The sequence below is a fragment of the Nicotiana tomentosiformis genome, chromosome 8 (assembly GCF_000390325.3).
Source record: "Nicotiana tomentosiformis chromosome 8, ASM39032v3, whole genome shotgun sequence".
NCBI lineage: Eukaryota > Viridiplantae > Streptophyta > Magnoliopsida > Solanales > Solanaceae > Nicotiana > Nicotiana tomentosiformis.
The window spans coordinates 3481593-3497648 of NC_090819.1; the positions used below are offsets into that span (position 1 = coordinate 3481593).

Here is a 16056-nt window from a genome sequence, read left to right on the forward strand (position 1 = left end):
AATAACATTTCAATCGAAGGGTATCCGCATGGCGAGTTCGGACGAATTCCGAAGTAGAGACGTCGAGTTTCGAGCTATAAGACCAATCAATGGCAAAACTCGATATCATTATCGAGCCCGTGTCCGAATCGGACTACGGGGTAACGCCGATCAACACAGGCCCCTAATATCGATGCTCCAAGGCAGAATCGAGCTCGAACTAAGACTGGAGATTCGATCTAGCACCAAGCTCGAGTCAGTGCCAAGCTCGCAGATAAGAGCCGTTACAACCGCACCAAGAGAGAAAATCTTGGCGAGAATCAAGGGAGAGACAAACCATTATGGGTTCTCCACTATATGTACTATTTTATGTTGTTATAGATAAAGTAGTGACCCTCTACTATAAAAAGGGAGATAGACTGCAATAGAGAGAGGCCTCCAAGACACATTAAGATTTCATTGTGCTTGTTCTTCTAATATTTTTTAGTCTTCCCGTCTATCATTTCCCATTTCATAGCAAAAAACACATGTATTATCATTTTGTATCAAAGAAATTTGCATACCCTTAGAACCATATCTAAATTTAACGTTATCCGATTTTTCGGGTAAACGATATATAGTATAAAAAATTCTACAAAATATAACATAATAACAATTAAAGAATATCCAACTCCATTTATTCTTTTTGGCTACCAAATTGACACCAAAATTAAGATGTGCATTAATAAAAATTACAGGAAAAATTCTGGATATTACTCCATCTGCTATACTCGTTGAGGATGATTCTGTTACCTTTTAACTTTCCTCATCGAGTCATTTCCAAATTATTCTCACAAAACCAAAATAAAAAAGTAAGAAACAAAATTACAAAACATAGGTTAAAAAAATTCATCTAATTTGACGTAGAACTCACAACAATCTCTGGGAAATCTACACGACTGCTCCTGAATGATAACCGGACGCATAAAATAACTATTTAACATATACGCCATAGCGATTAATACAAGAACGTCCCTATTCAGTAATTGCAGGTTGACCTTGACCTTGTCTTGCTTTAAGAACAAGCTCTTCAGTAGTTGTCCCAATAATCTCATTAGCCCTTTTAAGACCAATACAAAAATACCTTCCAATTTCATCCTTTGAAACAATTCCTAATTTCTCTAGCTTCTGAACTGCATCATCTACATCAAAATTACAGCTTATTCCAAATCTTTCTTTAATTAATTCCTCACATCTTTGATCAAGATCCAATAATGTAGCTTTCCCTTGTTCCATTAATATAAAATACGAAATAATTACTTCTTTAACTTCTTGTTGTATGACGTCATCACACAAATGCAAAAGTGTACCACGTCCACTGTCTAATTGTTTATCATACATTGATTGTGTGATCAAATTCTGATACTGAGCCATATTCTGTTGAAAAGTGAAGTAAATTTTCGCGCAATAGCCAATTATTGTGGATAAAATTGCAAAAAGAACCCATAAATCAGCTTCTGGCATGTCAAGAGAGGTCACAACTGCAAAAAGACCAACAATTGCAGATGCAATAAATTGAACCCAATCCATTGGTGTTAAACTTGGATTCTTTTTCTCAGGTAAAACAATTTCTAAATCAGCCATTGGAATATTTTTCAAATGCTTCACATAAATTCCTCTATCGGGTTTTTCTTCGTCTTCACTAGCTCGTCTGTACACCACAATTATCCTTTCAAACGTTGGTTCTTGAATTGTAATTTTTCCCAATACATTAGGGACAGTAAGTTCCATATTCTGGATTCGAATTCGTTCAACGTAAAAATCTTGTTCTTCTTCAGAAGGGATTCTTTTTTTCAGAGGCTTCTTTTTCTTATTAATTTTTCTTCGAAAATACTTATCACCACCTGTTTTTTTCAATAGCCATTTCCACGTACGCGTAATTATCATGTCAATTTTTTCCATAATAAACCAATCTGTCGTCCTATCAATTCCAATGCCACGACGAAAAATGACATATTTATCAGCAAACTCAGGGAGTTTTTCATCGCGATGATGATTAGCAAAATACTTAGACAATAACTTACTATCAAGCTTAGATTCATCAACCGTTATTGGTAGATTTAACAAATATTGCCCTGAATTCGCAATTTCTAGCTCTTCATCTGTGGCGATTTTGAAGTTGCTCTTGTCCATAATTTGGAATAAATATCTCAAGAAATTTTGTTCAAGTACGTCGATATCCTCATCTGATAATTTTTGTTGCTCGAGATTTTGAGCACCGTGGACAGGATCAAATAACGCGTATAATTGCATTAAATCTTCGAATTGTATAAGGTACCACGCGCGAATTGTGTACTCAACTCTTTTGCACAGCTTGAGAAATTCATCGCGATCTGAATCATGTTCAATTAAATTGGCTAATGTCATAATTAGCCTGGATTTAAGAACTGGAATAACAGATTCTCGTTCTAATCGAATCACTTCCTTCTTCTTCTCTTTTTTCTTGGTAGTGTCCATTGTTTTATTCGAAGCTCAGAGTCAAAAGTGAAAAGGTTTCGTGTTTTTTTAAAAAGTGAAATTTCGAAAGGCAGAAATAAGGATAATTGACGAGGCAGAATGTTACATTTCCTTACTTATAAAGCTACAAAGGAAAGTGATATTACACTCAATTGTTAAGGAGAAAAAGAAGGTAACAGTTTGCATAATTTAAGAATTAATGAATGGATGAAAGGTACTAAGTAACTGCTAATTATACTGTTTCTCTTAACTGTTGGCCTAATTGCCATTGATTTGCCATTGGGAATATGGTTTTTAAGGTATTTTTGACGTGTGTTTTTATTCTACATATTTGACTTATTAAACTCGCAGAAAGTTTCTGATCTTTTTACGTATGTAATTATTAACTAAATATACCTAACACTAAAACTAACTTCATATAGAAAGAAATAAAAAACTAAAAATGGAAACTAATTGGAATTCTCGGCTACAAGAAGTCTACTAGTGGAGTTACCGATTAATGGTTGTAGTTTCACTTTGTACCAAGTGTAGCAAGGCCGTATGCAGAAAATTTTGTAAGCGATATAGAAATTTATAGAATTAAGGGAATAATAACTTAATTGTCGTACTTTTAGACAAGATATAACCTATGGGGGGACTGATAAAGCTTGTACGTCAGGCCAGCAAAGCCCCATTCTCAAGCATCGACGAGGACCAGGATCGGGGTTGGCAAGGACGCTTTGTCCGGGTAAAGACCGCCGATCTGATACCCACTGAGTGGAGGCCGTTTCCCGAGAAGTGGAACGTATCACATAAGTATACCTCCTTCCTAACGTCTATTTTATGTTTTATCTTCCCTTTTCTAGCCGGTGTTTGCTGTGGTGCATCCCTTGCTCGAGTTTCAGACGCCATCCCTCGGCTCAAAGAGTGGATCAATGGTATTTGTTCGCAGATGCCTTATGCAGAACGCTCATGGCGCGAGCTCTCGAAGGGTCGCTGGGAAGCCCGTTCTCATGGTATGATCTTTCTCTCCGAATAAGTAGTTCTAGACGTCTTTTCTAGCACTTATGTCCTCATTGACTCTACTCTCTTTGCAGGCTTGCCCAAGACCATCGAGCTCAGGCCCTTGGTGAGGGGCGAGGATTAGCCCGCTGATCCCTCTACTTCAGGGCATCCCGGAGCCACAACAGGGGAGAAGAAAAGGAAGAGGGCCCTGAGTTCCCCGAGCTCGAAGAAAAAGAAACCAAGAAGGAGGCTGGTTCGTAAGCCAAAGAAAACCTCCAGCTCCCGAGTGCTTGACTCGGGCTCACTCCTCCAGCTCAGGGACGAGCCCGAGAAGGATGAAATCGTTGTAGCCCATGATCCGCCTGTCCTCGAGGAACGGATAGAAGCTGAGGGGGAAACGACAGAAGCTAATCCTCCTCAGGTTCGTGAGGCTGATGCTGAAGTGAGGGCCGAGAACTATAGAGACGTCGTCTTTGCCCCGCTCGACGTTATAGATATTTCGGGATCGCCTATATTCACAGAATCAATGTTTGATGAAGCCCGATCGACGAAGGAGCGATCTAATGAGGGGGTCCATGGAGCGGATGATCCTCTCTGAGGCTTCTTTGATGGTGTAGGCTCATCCGCCCTGGAGGAGTTCACCGAATTGGGTGACTTAGAGATGCCAAGAAACAGTCCATCCTCGGAGGTCAGCAGGACGAACTTGAGCCCAAGGTTGATCAACCGGTTTTTTACTCCAAGCCTAGATCCTGGCCGGAAGAGATCAATCATTATCACTATCCTGGAGGATTCTTCGGTTATTTCTGCCCCCTTCGGGGTAGCTAGCTACCTCCGGTGCCTGGTAACCGATGAGGACCATGCAAAAATGAACGAGGTAGATGCACCATATTTGTTCAACAAAGCACAACAGGCGCTAAATCGGGTAAGGTGTTACCAAACGTTTTTATATTTCAACTTTAGTTCTTGATGATTCTAATATCTCTTCTCATATTTGCACGCTTTGGTGCTCCACCATGAAACCTTCCTCCGGTACCGGGATGAGCTGAGCCAACTCGAGGTCGAAGTCAAAGAGCTTGCTGAGAAGACAGGCATGGATAAGCTTCTCAACGAGCAACGTGAAGAAGAAGTCAAGAGCCTTCGAGCCGAGTTGAACGCGACTCAGGAAGAACACGCCAACATGGTGGAACAGGTAAAAATATTTGAAGTTAGTGATGAGAGGCTATACACGGTGACTAACGGTCAGAATCCAAAGGTCCAACAGAAGGTTGATCGGGTCGACCAGCTTCGAGCCGAGATGGATGAGGTCAAGGCCTTGGCCGAAGAGTGGAAGGGCAAAATGGACCGATTGGCTTCGGAAAAAGGATACTTCTCGGGAGAAACTGGCCTCTGTGGAGGCCCAATTTTGAGTGGTGAGGGAGAAAGCTGAAGCCCGGTCCCAAAACATCGAAGCACTCCAGTCTCAATTGGGCTCGGCCGTTGTTGTGTAGGATACCCTTGCCAAGGAGCTTGAAGCAGCCATGTTAGTGGAGGAAATAACCAGGGTCGATGCTGAAGAGATAGTGGCCCAGTACAAAGCTGACGCTAAGGCAACCTAGGACAGTCGTCATATATGTGAAGTGCCAGTCCCGAAGGGAGGCTCCCAAGGAAGCTCATGCCTGGGATTTGATTTATCGGCCGAGATCGAAAATGCTAAGAGGCTCGAGGCCGAGGCCAAAAAGTTGGCGTATCCCGAGGACGAGTAAGACTCCGAGGGTTCGGGAGGATCCGAGGACAGAGAAGACCCCGATGGCCCCGGTGAAGAGGCGGGTTTCGGCGAAGATCAGGCTTCTTATATGCCTGTTGATAACCAATTTTACCCTCATATTTTCAAATAGCATATATACTTTCAAAATATTATTTTTTCATCATTACCAATTCAAAGAGTCATACAAGTATTTTCTATAATTTTTCATAATTCTTAAAGCTTTAAAAACTGATTTTCTTGCATTTAAATTACTTGAATATTTATTAATTATCCTTTCAAATTATTTTGTGATGACCTAATCATCACAATTTATCATTTACACCCACATATATATTTTATAACATTTTACTTAATTGCATATGATTACATTGGTATTTATTATTACACAACTTTTTGCAATAATAACCTACATTTTATACATAATTATATTTATTATATTATTTATGTTATAATAGCATTTTTATATTTGTTATAATGTTAAGCTATTATTTTCCAGTATTTTACCTCATAAATAGTATTTTATTATTTATTAATCATATTTATAAATTATTATTTTCATAAATTTTGTATATTTAATTTTGTAGCCTAATAAAGGGCAAATTTTTGGACCAAACAGACCCAAATCCATGGCCCAATCCCATTAGCCCAAACCAAACGACCCTTTTAATCCAACCCGATCGCAAACCGTTAAACCAACCCGTCCGGCTCGATTTTTAACCTTGGCCGTTGATCTCTCAAGATCAACGGCCCACAACTACCCTACCACTTTTAGTTACCCAACCCCAAACCCTAATCCCTATTTTCCTAAAGACCGCCGCCCTTATGCACCTTTATCCTCTTCTTCTCCCTTGAAGAAACCCTAGCCTCCTCCTCCCTTATCCTCTCTAACTCCGAACTCAACATGGAATCACTCCATGATTCCCTTTCCATTTATGCCCTGTCTCGTTGTTTCTTACACGGTTTTGGTATCACATAGTACTCGCCTATTTTTGGTAAGTGCCAGGCTCCGAATCAAGGGAATCAAGCTCCATTCTATTTAGATCCAGACGATATTTCGTCTATATACACTCATTACCAGGATATATGGGTCAGATTCAGTGAGATCTCTGACTATTTGTGTTCTCCTTCTTGAACTAGGGTTTACCATATTTTTTTCTCCTGAATTGATTTTGAATTGATTTTTGCATAATTTTCTTTCCTTATTTTGTGTTTGATCAATTATGTTTCCTTGTTTGTTCGTTCAATTTTACTACTATATAAACTCCCCTTCCTCGTTCCCTGACAAACAATGACTACTGCTACAACTATTGTTACCATTATTATTATCCTCTCTACTCTCATTCTTCTTTACTTTATGCACTCTTGGTTGTGGCCGGCTGAAATCCAAGGCCACCAGAATTATCTCTAATTACCCCTCTAGTGCGAGTACTGCTCGGGGCTTGTTCGAAGCTTCTGTAAACTCTAACGCACTACGGATGTGGAATTCCTCTTGTTGTTCCTATTTTGCTACTTCCTTTAGTGATTCTTCTCTATTTGCTGTTAAATTTGCAAACTGGTAGGTGCACAAGCTCTCTCAGTTATGTTTCTTCCCAATTTGTGTTCACGCTTTTGAACATCCCTATTATGTGGGCGTTTCAAAGCCAATATGATATTATGTCGACATTTGTTTGATGTTTTTGGATTGTGTAAGTTAGCATGATTAGAAGATTTCTGGGTCGTGATACTTGTTCGAAGTTGTTGTGTTTATGAATGCCTAATCTCTCACATTGACTGTTTAATATTGTGTCTTTATGTCCGAATTTGAACGCTTGCCCTGAAACTCTAGAGAATTACTGCATGTCCGAAATTTGTCTTAATAAGTTTATGAATCCTTTATGTAGGCCCTACTCTTGTCCTTATGAATCCTATGCTTTAACAAAACTTGTGGCTTCAAGAATTGCAATGCGGTGTCTAGCCAACTCTGTACTCTTGAGTATTACCTAGCTTCCCAGTTGAATCTTACTACACTTTGTTTCCCTGTGTTGTTTATGGTTGACAGGTTTAAGTTCTGAAATATGTCTGCTCTGTTTAACCTTAAGTTGGCAATGCCTTCTACTATGATATTTTGAACTGGGGAACCTTTGTATCATAGTCAACACAATTGAGATTCTTATTAGCTGTTATAGATCATACATGTCTTCTTGTTTACTATGTGTAATTGTCATCCTCTAACTATGGCTCTATCAAACCTTCCTACTTAGGTTTATAGTTTTAAAATCCCTTTTAGACTAATTCTGAACCATGCCCTACCCTAGACCCACTCCAGAAGGCTCAACATGTGCATCTTGTGTGTTCTTACCCTGTTAACTATAAATGACATGTTTCCTCAACTCTCATGATGTTATGTCTTCAGCATGTTCTCACCTGCTTAATGATTTAACCATGTTATTATTTTACCATGTCAAACTTACCATGTTGAAATTAAGTTTACTGATTCTCCTAGTTCCTAGTCCTTGCTTAATCAAATCTGTCATTCTTGCTTATGAAATTCCCATGTGTTCATGAATCCTGCTAAATGTCACATAATATTGTCTCTATGAGGTGTTGCTTTAGAACTGTTTAGTTGATTTCCATGTGTGGTCCATTAATTTATTCGGTAAAGTGGTTAATATTGTAATTGTTGGGTTGGATATGAGTCTGTATGTTGCTTTGGGTTGTGCAAATGGACATACTCTCCTGTTTTGTGAAGTGTTTGGGTCTCGACCTGCTATTTGAGTGAAAGAGTCTGTTGAAGGCCCAAACAATGTTGGGTTAGCTCTTCTTGGGTCTGCTCTATTTGTTGGGGCATGTAATCATCTCGATTCTGTAATATTTGCATCTGTTTCCCCTTTTATCTTTGGTCCTGTAATAATTTATAAACAAACAATTAGGGTGTTAATGAAAATTGGGGAAACAGGTATACTCTATTCTCGCATGAAAGGGTAGAAAACATGCCTATAGGGTCTAAATGTTTTATTTGTTATCTTGATTAACATGCTCTATTTCTGTACACTGATAGAAAGCATGCCTATAAGAACCCAAATGCTTCACTTGCTCCACATGTTCTATTCCTGTGCACTACTAGAAAACATGCCTATAAGAATCTAAGTGCTTCACTGGTTCACATGCTCCACTTCTATACCCTTTTAGATAGCATGCCTATAGGATACAATAACACATCTTTTGCTAATGTCCATCTAGAGATCATGTCTATAAGGTTAAATTAATCAATCAAACAACTGTTTCTATTGCTCTTGGTACGCTGCTCCTTTAGATATCATGACTATAGTATCTTAATCAACTAATCAATTACTTTGTTACTTCATTGTATTGCCACGTTTAGAGGACATGCCTATAGGGATAAAGTATATAAAATAAATTCCAATTGCTGACTACTAGAAATCCTGTCTATAAGATACAGTCACCTGCCTAAGAAGTATGTCTATAAAATCAACACTGGTAATTCGGAATTCTAAGATCGTTTCACTGCCTTATTGCGCAAACAATTAGAAAGCATTCCTATAAGACTTGCAACGCTTCAAATCTGCCCATGAGCTAGTCTAAAGCAGCACTATCACTTGTACAATACTGTAAACCGGAATCACATAGAAATCATGCCTATATGACTTAATTATCCTAATGCGTCTAAAAACTACCTACTGCTGAACCTGCATGCGTGCAATTTGAATGTGCGCTAGTTTTAACAATTTGAGCATCCTAAGAAGAGTCTAGAACCATCCAAATAGATGTCCAAAGCCTCCTGGACCATAGGCATGGGATGGGTAGTGCACGCGTAGGGTACGACCTAGAAATGAATTAGAGCGCCTTTAGGTAAACAACTTCAATATAGTAATCAGGTAGCAGGAGATGATAGTTTGTGCCCGCTGAATAATATGAGCAACCCCCACCTTAAGGGAATTGCGAAGTATTATTTATGTTGCACGGGGTGATCATTTAGGCTAAAAGACTTAGGACCCCCCCCCCCCTTTACATGTTTGTTATTTACACTTAGTCATTTAATATAGATCAATATGGCTATATCCTTGTAGTCATTAAAGTTTGTACCAATTCTCATGTGCTATAATAAGATTTTTTTTTACTTCTAAATTTCTCTTTATTTATTTGATCACCTAGCCTAATTACATGATCCACATAGTTTAAAGTTTGGTGGGGACCCACAGTTGTGGAGCTCGATGAGTGCTTAACACCTTCTCTTTGAGGTAATTTGAGCCCTTACCCGATCTTTAGTGGCGTTGACTAGTTAAACAAAGTTATTTGGAAATGGGTGTCATAACGCACCTCAAAAATCATTAGGTGACGACTCTTCTCTTTCAATACCTCATTTAAAAGAGTTGTCACACGTCGAAGTTCGCTTTCGCGAGAAAACGGGGCGCGACAGCATGGCGACTCTATTGGGTATATACTTAGGCTCTTACCATGACGAACTTAACTTGTGTGGATTACTTCCTTTATTTTATTCTTCATATGTTTTAAACTGCTATTACATGCACATCCCTTCCCTTATTTTCCTTTATTTTCTATGACATGTATGAACTCTCTCTATTCCATCCCTACTTGTTTCATTATGTTCTCTTACATTTTTATGAGCTAAACTGACTTCTCTTTTGTCTTTCTTTTCCTTTCTTTTTTTTTCATGTTCACCTTTGCTACTTTATTTACTGTTTTACGTACTTTTATCATGCAAATACTTGGCAATGTGTTATTATTTTTGCATAAAGCATGCTCTGCATCATATTCCACTCATGCCAATTATAAACATAGCGGTGCTTGATGAGTGTTCGCGCTTTCCTGAAATTATCCTTTTAAATCGGAAAGGCTTATTTGCGGAAGACTAGTCGATCAGCGGTGCAGTCGACTGTCCTGTGCCTTTCTCTTTCAAGTTGTCCACTTAAGAGTACCAGTCTAGATCTTTCTAGAAACCACACTCTGACTTGAAATGTACATGCATCATGCTAAACCTGGTATGGGTTGAAGCGTTATTAACGTAACAACCCGCTTAGATAAACCTTGTCCAAAGTCCAACGGGATTTCCATAATCCCAAAGGACACTATCATTTTATGTGCATTACTTGGAGAAAATGTGCCAACATGTTGATCATTATTGCGTAAGTAGTCGAATCTAGAGGGGGAAAGGGCTAACTCTGATTTGTTTGCAGAAAATGAAGCACGAAATCCCAGGTTCGGTATGGTCCAGAATATCCCGCCTTTGTTACTTGACTGGTGGAAAGACCTTGCTCCTTGTGACAAGAATCATGTGAGGAGGGTACTTAGTAATCTACCATCTTTACTGAACGTTCAACAAAATAGGGAATTGATCGATGACGCTACCATATTCTAGGATGAGAAACGAGCTATTTTTCGGTTTGGTAATATAGAAATGAATCCTCTCTTAGAAGAAATAAGGGGTTTTGCCAAGTTACCTTGGGATAGTTCGGGACTGCTAGTACCAGAGCATCGCACTCCCCGCGGTTTTCTGAAAATGTTAGGCTTTAAGAAGAATGATAAACTACCCTGTCTAAAGAAATCATACATCATTTTTGAGTTTCTTTACGAGCGCTATCGGCATAGCAAGTCATATCATCTTCATATTGATGAACTAGCCATTACTTATTTGGGATGGGTGCATCGCCGAGTTTTTGTTTTCATTGTCTGCTTCCTGGGTTTGTTGATTTTTCCAATGAAAGGGGGAAGAATTCATACTCACTTAGCCATGGTCACAGGACCTTAATGGATGGTATCGAAGGACAAATTTATACTATCATCCCAATGATCTTAGCTGAGATGTACATTGATTTAGATTAGTGCAAGCATGGGTTTGGACACTTCGAGGATTGCAATCTATTGCTACAAGTCTGGATGCTGGAACACTTTCAGAGGGGTGAGTATTGCCAATAACTTCTGCGAAGGCCACTAAATGACTACAAAGCCAACCATCACCCAAAGAAAATGACGTTCATTCCAAACAGGTTTGCAAAGCCTGGAAATGCTATAAGTTGGGTGTGTTTCTTCAGCAATCTGACAGACGAGCAAGTGCATTGGATGTTTGAATGGTTTCCTAGTAATGAGTTCATCATTAGATCAAAAGGAACTACTCACTTGGTACTGATCGGGCTGCGAGGCATATACCCTTATGCTCCTATAAGGGTAATGAGACAAGCTGGAAGAAAACAAGTCATACCTCAGGTTTCCAACATGGTCCAGTACAAGGCAAATTTTAAGGGAGATGTCATCCTGTTCAAGTTCGAAGCACAACACATGTGGAACCAAAAGACCATTGTGGAAGGAGAAACTATTGAACTAGACAGGTATCACGCCGGTCATATGTATTACTATCTATCATGGCTAGAAGATGACGTAGTTGGGGATGTCAAACCAGGAGTAAATCTGAAGGGTAGGGTCATAGATGAAGTGGCTGAGGCACAGGTGAAGTACAAGATACTACACAAAAGGGTGTTCGAGTCCGAAGCTAAACATCTGGAGAAGCACAAAGGGAAAATGGAGGCGATAAGGGAATGGAAGGAGATTACCACTAAGTCAATGGACAGATTGGAATACTTGGAAAAAGAATGATGGATCTAGAAGGGAAGACGAGAAAGAGACTTTCGGATTTTCAAGGCACGGACGACGATGAAGGTGGAAAGCTGGCAAAAGCTTACTTATTGCTGGATATGCGCGATTTGGAAAACATGATTGATGGAGTCAAGAGAGCCAAGCATAGAGAAGGTCCTTCAGGGACCAAGTAGATTGGGAGATGATGTTCTTTACTGCTTTCTAGCTTAGATTAGATTTCTATGTAATAAGGCTAAATGCCATTAGTAACTTTATTATATTATTGTTGATTTAGTAAAATATTATTTTGGCTCATTTTTGCATTAATGAAATGAAGCAAACATTGGCACCAATTTTCTCCAAGTCTATGTGTCGCTTAGGACTACCTCGGGCACAATGAGGTCCCCAAATTATTGCATGACTTTGTGAAACATGTTTAATTATTGCAAACACTCTTTTATTTCACCTTACTGACTTGGTTATCTTTTGCTTTTTCTTTCTTTTTTTGATTATTCCCATTCCCAAAGGTTAGTTCATGCATACTGGCATCATCAACATACCACACTAGATCTAGAGGTCCTCCACCTCCTCCTCTACCTAGCGACCCTAAAAGCAAAAGTAATGGAAAGAGGAAGATAGATGATTTAAGTATCAGGAAAGACTATGTTGTTGTGGCAGAAAATGTTGAAACTTCAAATGGTAGAAGTACTCTGGGGCAGAATGAGTTGGTCTTATGTTTGGAACAGAAAATCCTGGAACTACAGGGCGAGCTTGAGCAGGTCCAAAATCTGGCAAACCTTTCCCTTACTCTCAATGTTCCCGACATCAACCAGCAAAACCCGGCTACCCAAAACCAAACACCACTACAAAACGCACAAAATCAGAATCCACCATCCATAGTTCTAAATCCTCCCGCACAACACCAGTATCATAATCCCGCACCTCCCCAGAACCTTAACCCGCCACCAATGCCAACGACTCTACAACACCACCATCATCCAACTCAATACCCGCAAACTACAACTTATCACACTCCCGAAAATACACCACAACCTACTCCCGATCCCCAAAAATCGACCAACGACCACCCATATACCCAAGTTCCAGGAACTCATCAAAGAAATCTGATATATGTGGAAACCTTACCTCACACCTTGCAGCAAATCCAATACATACCCGAACTAACTGAGAAGGACCTGTTTGTTAGAAACATGGCGGAGGAACTCAAGAAGCTTACAGGAAGAGTCCAGAGTGTTGAATGTGGGAAAGGTGTTGAAGGTCTAAACTATGAAGATCTATTCATTCAGCCGGATGTGGAACTGTCAGAGGGTTACAAACCTCCCAAGTTTGAAATGTTCGATGGTATTAGCGATCCGAATGTACATCTGAGAACATACTACGACAAGCTTGTAGGAGTGGGTAAAAATAAACAAATCCGCATGAAACTGTTCATGTGTAGCTTTACAGGAGACGCTTTGTCTTGGTATATCAGTCAAAATCCAAAGAAGTGGGTTAATTAGGTAAGTATGGCATCAGATTTTATAGACAGATTCAGGTTCAACACAGAAAATACGCCAGATGTTTTCTACATTCAAAACCTCAAGAAGAAGCCGACAGAAACCTCCTGCGAGTATGCTACTCATTGGAGATCAGAGGCCGCAAAGGTAAGTCCAGCACTTGAAGAAGAACAAATGAACAAGTTCTTTGTTAGAGCATAAGATCCGCAATATTATGAATGATTGATGGTCATCAAAAATCACAAGTTCTCAGACATCATCAAGTTAGGGGAAAGAATAGAAGAATGAATCAAGAGTGGGATGGTAACTAATTTCGAAGTGCGGCAGGACACGAATAAAGCTTTGCAATCAGGAGGTATTTCAAAGGAAAAGGAAGTAGGTATCGTGATGATAGCCTAGGGCCCTAAGTCTCCCCTCGCATACCTAACACCTTCACCCACATATCAACCCTTACCCCCAAAATACCAATACCCTGCCGCCACCTACCATACCTACAACACTCAATCAGCGTATTAGCATTCACCTCCACCTGTCTGCCTAAATTACCCAAATCCACGTCCAAATTTCCACCGCAGACCCCCTAGACAATACACCCCATTTGCTGAACCCATAGCCCAACAGTACGAGAGACTAAAGGCCGCTGGTTATGTCACCTCTATTCCTGCTGTTGTTGTAGAAAATCCCTCCCAATGGATCAACCCCAACAAAACGTGTGCTTATCATTCATGCATAAATGGTCATACCATTGAGGAATGTCGCTCGTTGAAAGACAAGATTCAGACGCTGATCGACACTAAGGTTATACAAGTAACAGAAGATGCACCGAACATCCGTAACAACCCTCTCCCGGATCACATAGGTGAGAGAGTGAACGTGATAAAAACTGATGAGGAGTGAGATCAGAAAGGGTCCATTAGACTCATTCGAGAGGGAGACGCTCCTAAAACATCTCGAGTCACCCTCACGCCAGTTGTGGTACAAACCCAAGCGCTATTTGAAGTCGAGGTAGCTACACCCTTCACTGTAGTAGTAGCTCCCATACCACCTTACTTGCCTGATGTCATCCTGTGGGATTATGTTGCGGAAACAAGAAAGAAATGAAAAGCCAAAATGGAAGGAAACAGGTGCCGTACAAGGTATGACTAGAAATGGCAGAGTTTACACACCTGAGAATCTGGGAGGAACAAGCAAGGAAGCTGCATTCAAACCGCCTAATGTTGAGACCAACACCGACGATCTTTGGAGGAAGATACAAGCAAAGAATACTCTATTGTTGATCATCTGAACAAGACTCCTGCCCAAATATCCATCTTATCACTGTTGCAAAACTCATATGCGCACAAGAATGCTTTGATGAAGGTGCTAAGTGAAGCTTATGTACCCGCCATCATCACTACTAGAGATATGGCTAACATGGTTGGACAAGTATTGGAAAGCACTTTCCATGAAGATAAGTTACCACCAGAAGGACTGAGTCACAACAAGGCGTTGCATATCACAGTGCAATTCGAGGACAAGTTCATTGCTAGGGTCTTGATAGATGGAGTTTAAAGCCTGAACACATATCCACTAACCACTCTAAAGATATTAGGTAAAGGCCTACACGAGATACAAATGGGAAACATGAATGTGAAGGCGTTCGATGGATCTCAGAGATCCACTATCGGGGAAATCAATCTTGATCTACAAATGGGTCCAACTTGGTTTGATGTTGAGTTCCAAGTGCTAGACATATCTGCTACTTATAATCTATTTTTGGGACAACCATGGATACATGCAGCTAGGGCAGTGACTTCTACTCTGCATCAAGCTGTGAAGTTCGAATGGAGTCATCAGGTGGTGATCATTCATGGAGATGGAAGCAACCCCATCTACACCAATCAGACCGTTCAAGTTATCAAAAATAAGAGGAACTTGGGTGGAGAAATGTATCACCGCAATGAACGGGTGATTGCAATTAAAAAGGATCGATGGTGGAGCAAGAAAATAGAAAGCATATTGTTGTAGACGGTATATGAACCAGGCAAAGGTCTTGGCAAAAAGCTTCAAGGGATCACTAAACATGTACAACCACAGTACCATGGCACGGCCTTTGGACTCGGATATGAATACACCGTACAAGAGCATCAGGATTGGATACCGCCATGGCGCGCCCCTTATTATCCACTGGAACAACCCGTACCACCGTTGCACTAGACATTCCGTCAAGCCAACATGATATGGGGAACTGAAGAAGATGAGGTTTTGGACGGTATGAGGAAGTTGTTTCTAGATAAAGAAGATGTGGACTGCAGTGCAATTGTTGAGGAGGAGGAAGACCTTACCATTCAGACAATGGAAAAGGGAGTTGTTCTCAAGAACGGGACCACTGCACCATCTCGAGCGCACCGAGTTCCTAGGTAGCCTGGCAAATTAGCATGATTTATTTCCAAATTGTTTTGAGTCGAGCTATCGAGTCGTACTTGTTGACATTTCAAAGTTTTTAATGCATTACTTTTTTTCATATTTATTATTATCTTTCTACATTCTTTTCAGCATGATTATTACATATCCTAATGAACCTATGCCTGTGACATGTAATGAGACAATGCAACTTAAGGACAGTGATTCGGAAGATCCGAAAGACGATGTGATACCTGGAGAAATTGTCAAAGAAGTAGAGAATTTTGAAAACAAACCAAAATCTAATTTGGAGGAAACTGAGGTCGTTAACTTAGAGGATTCTGAGACGGTCAAGGAAAACTCGCA

The 16056-nt window shown here is 40.0% G+C and overlaps 1 protein-coding gene across 1 annotated transcript; it reads right to left on the minus strand.

Moving 5' to 3' along the window:
- Positions 1 to 634: 634 nt before the first annotated feature.
- Positions 635 to 2573, minus strand: LOC104116672 (uncharacterized). The gene has a single exon (XM_009627576.4). It carries the CDS (start codon positions 2473 to 2475, stop codon positions 994 to 996), a length of 1482 nt encoding a protein of 493 aa, XP_009625871.1. The 5' UTR covers positions 2476 to 2573; the 3' UTR covers positions 635 to 993.
- Positions 2574 to 16056: the final 13483 nt, after the last annotated feature.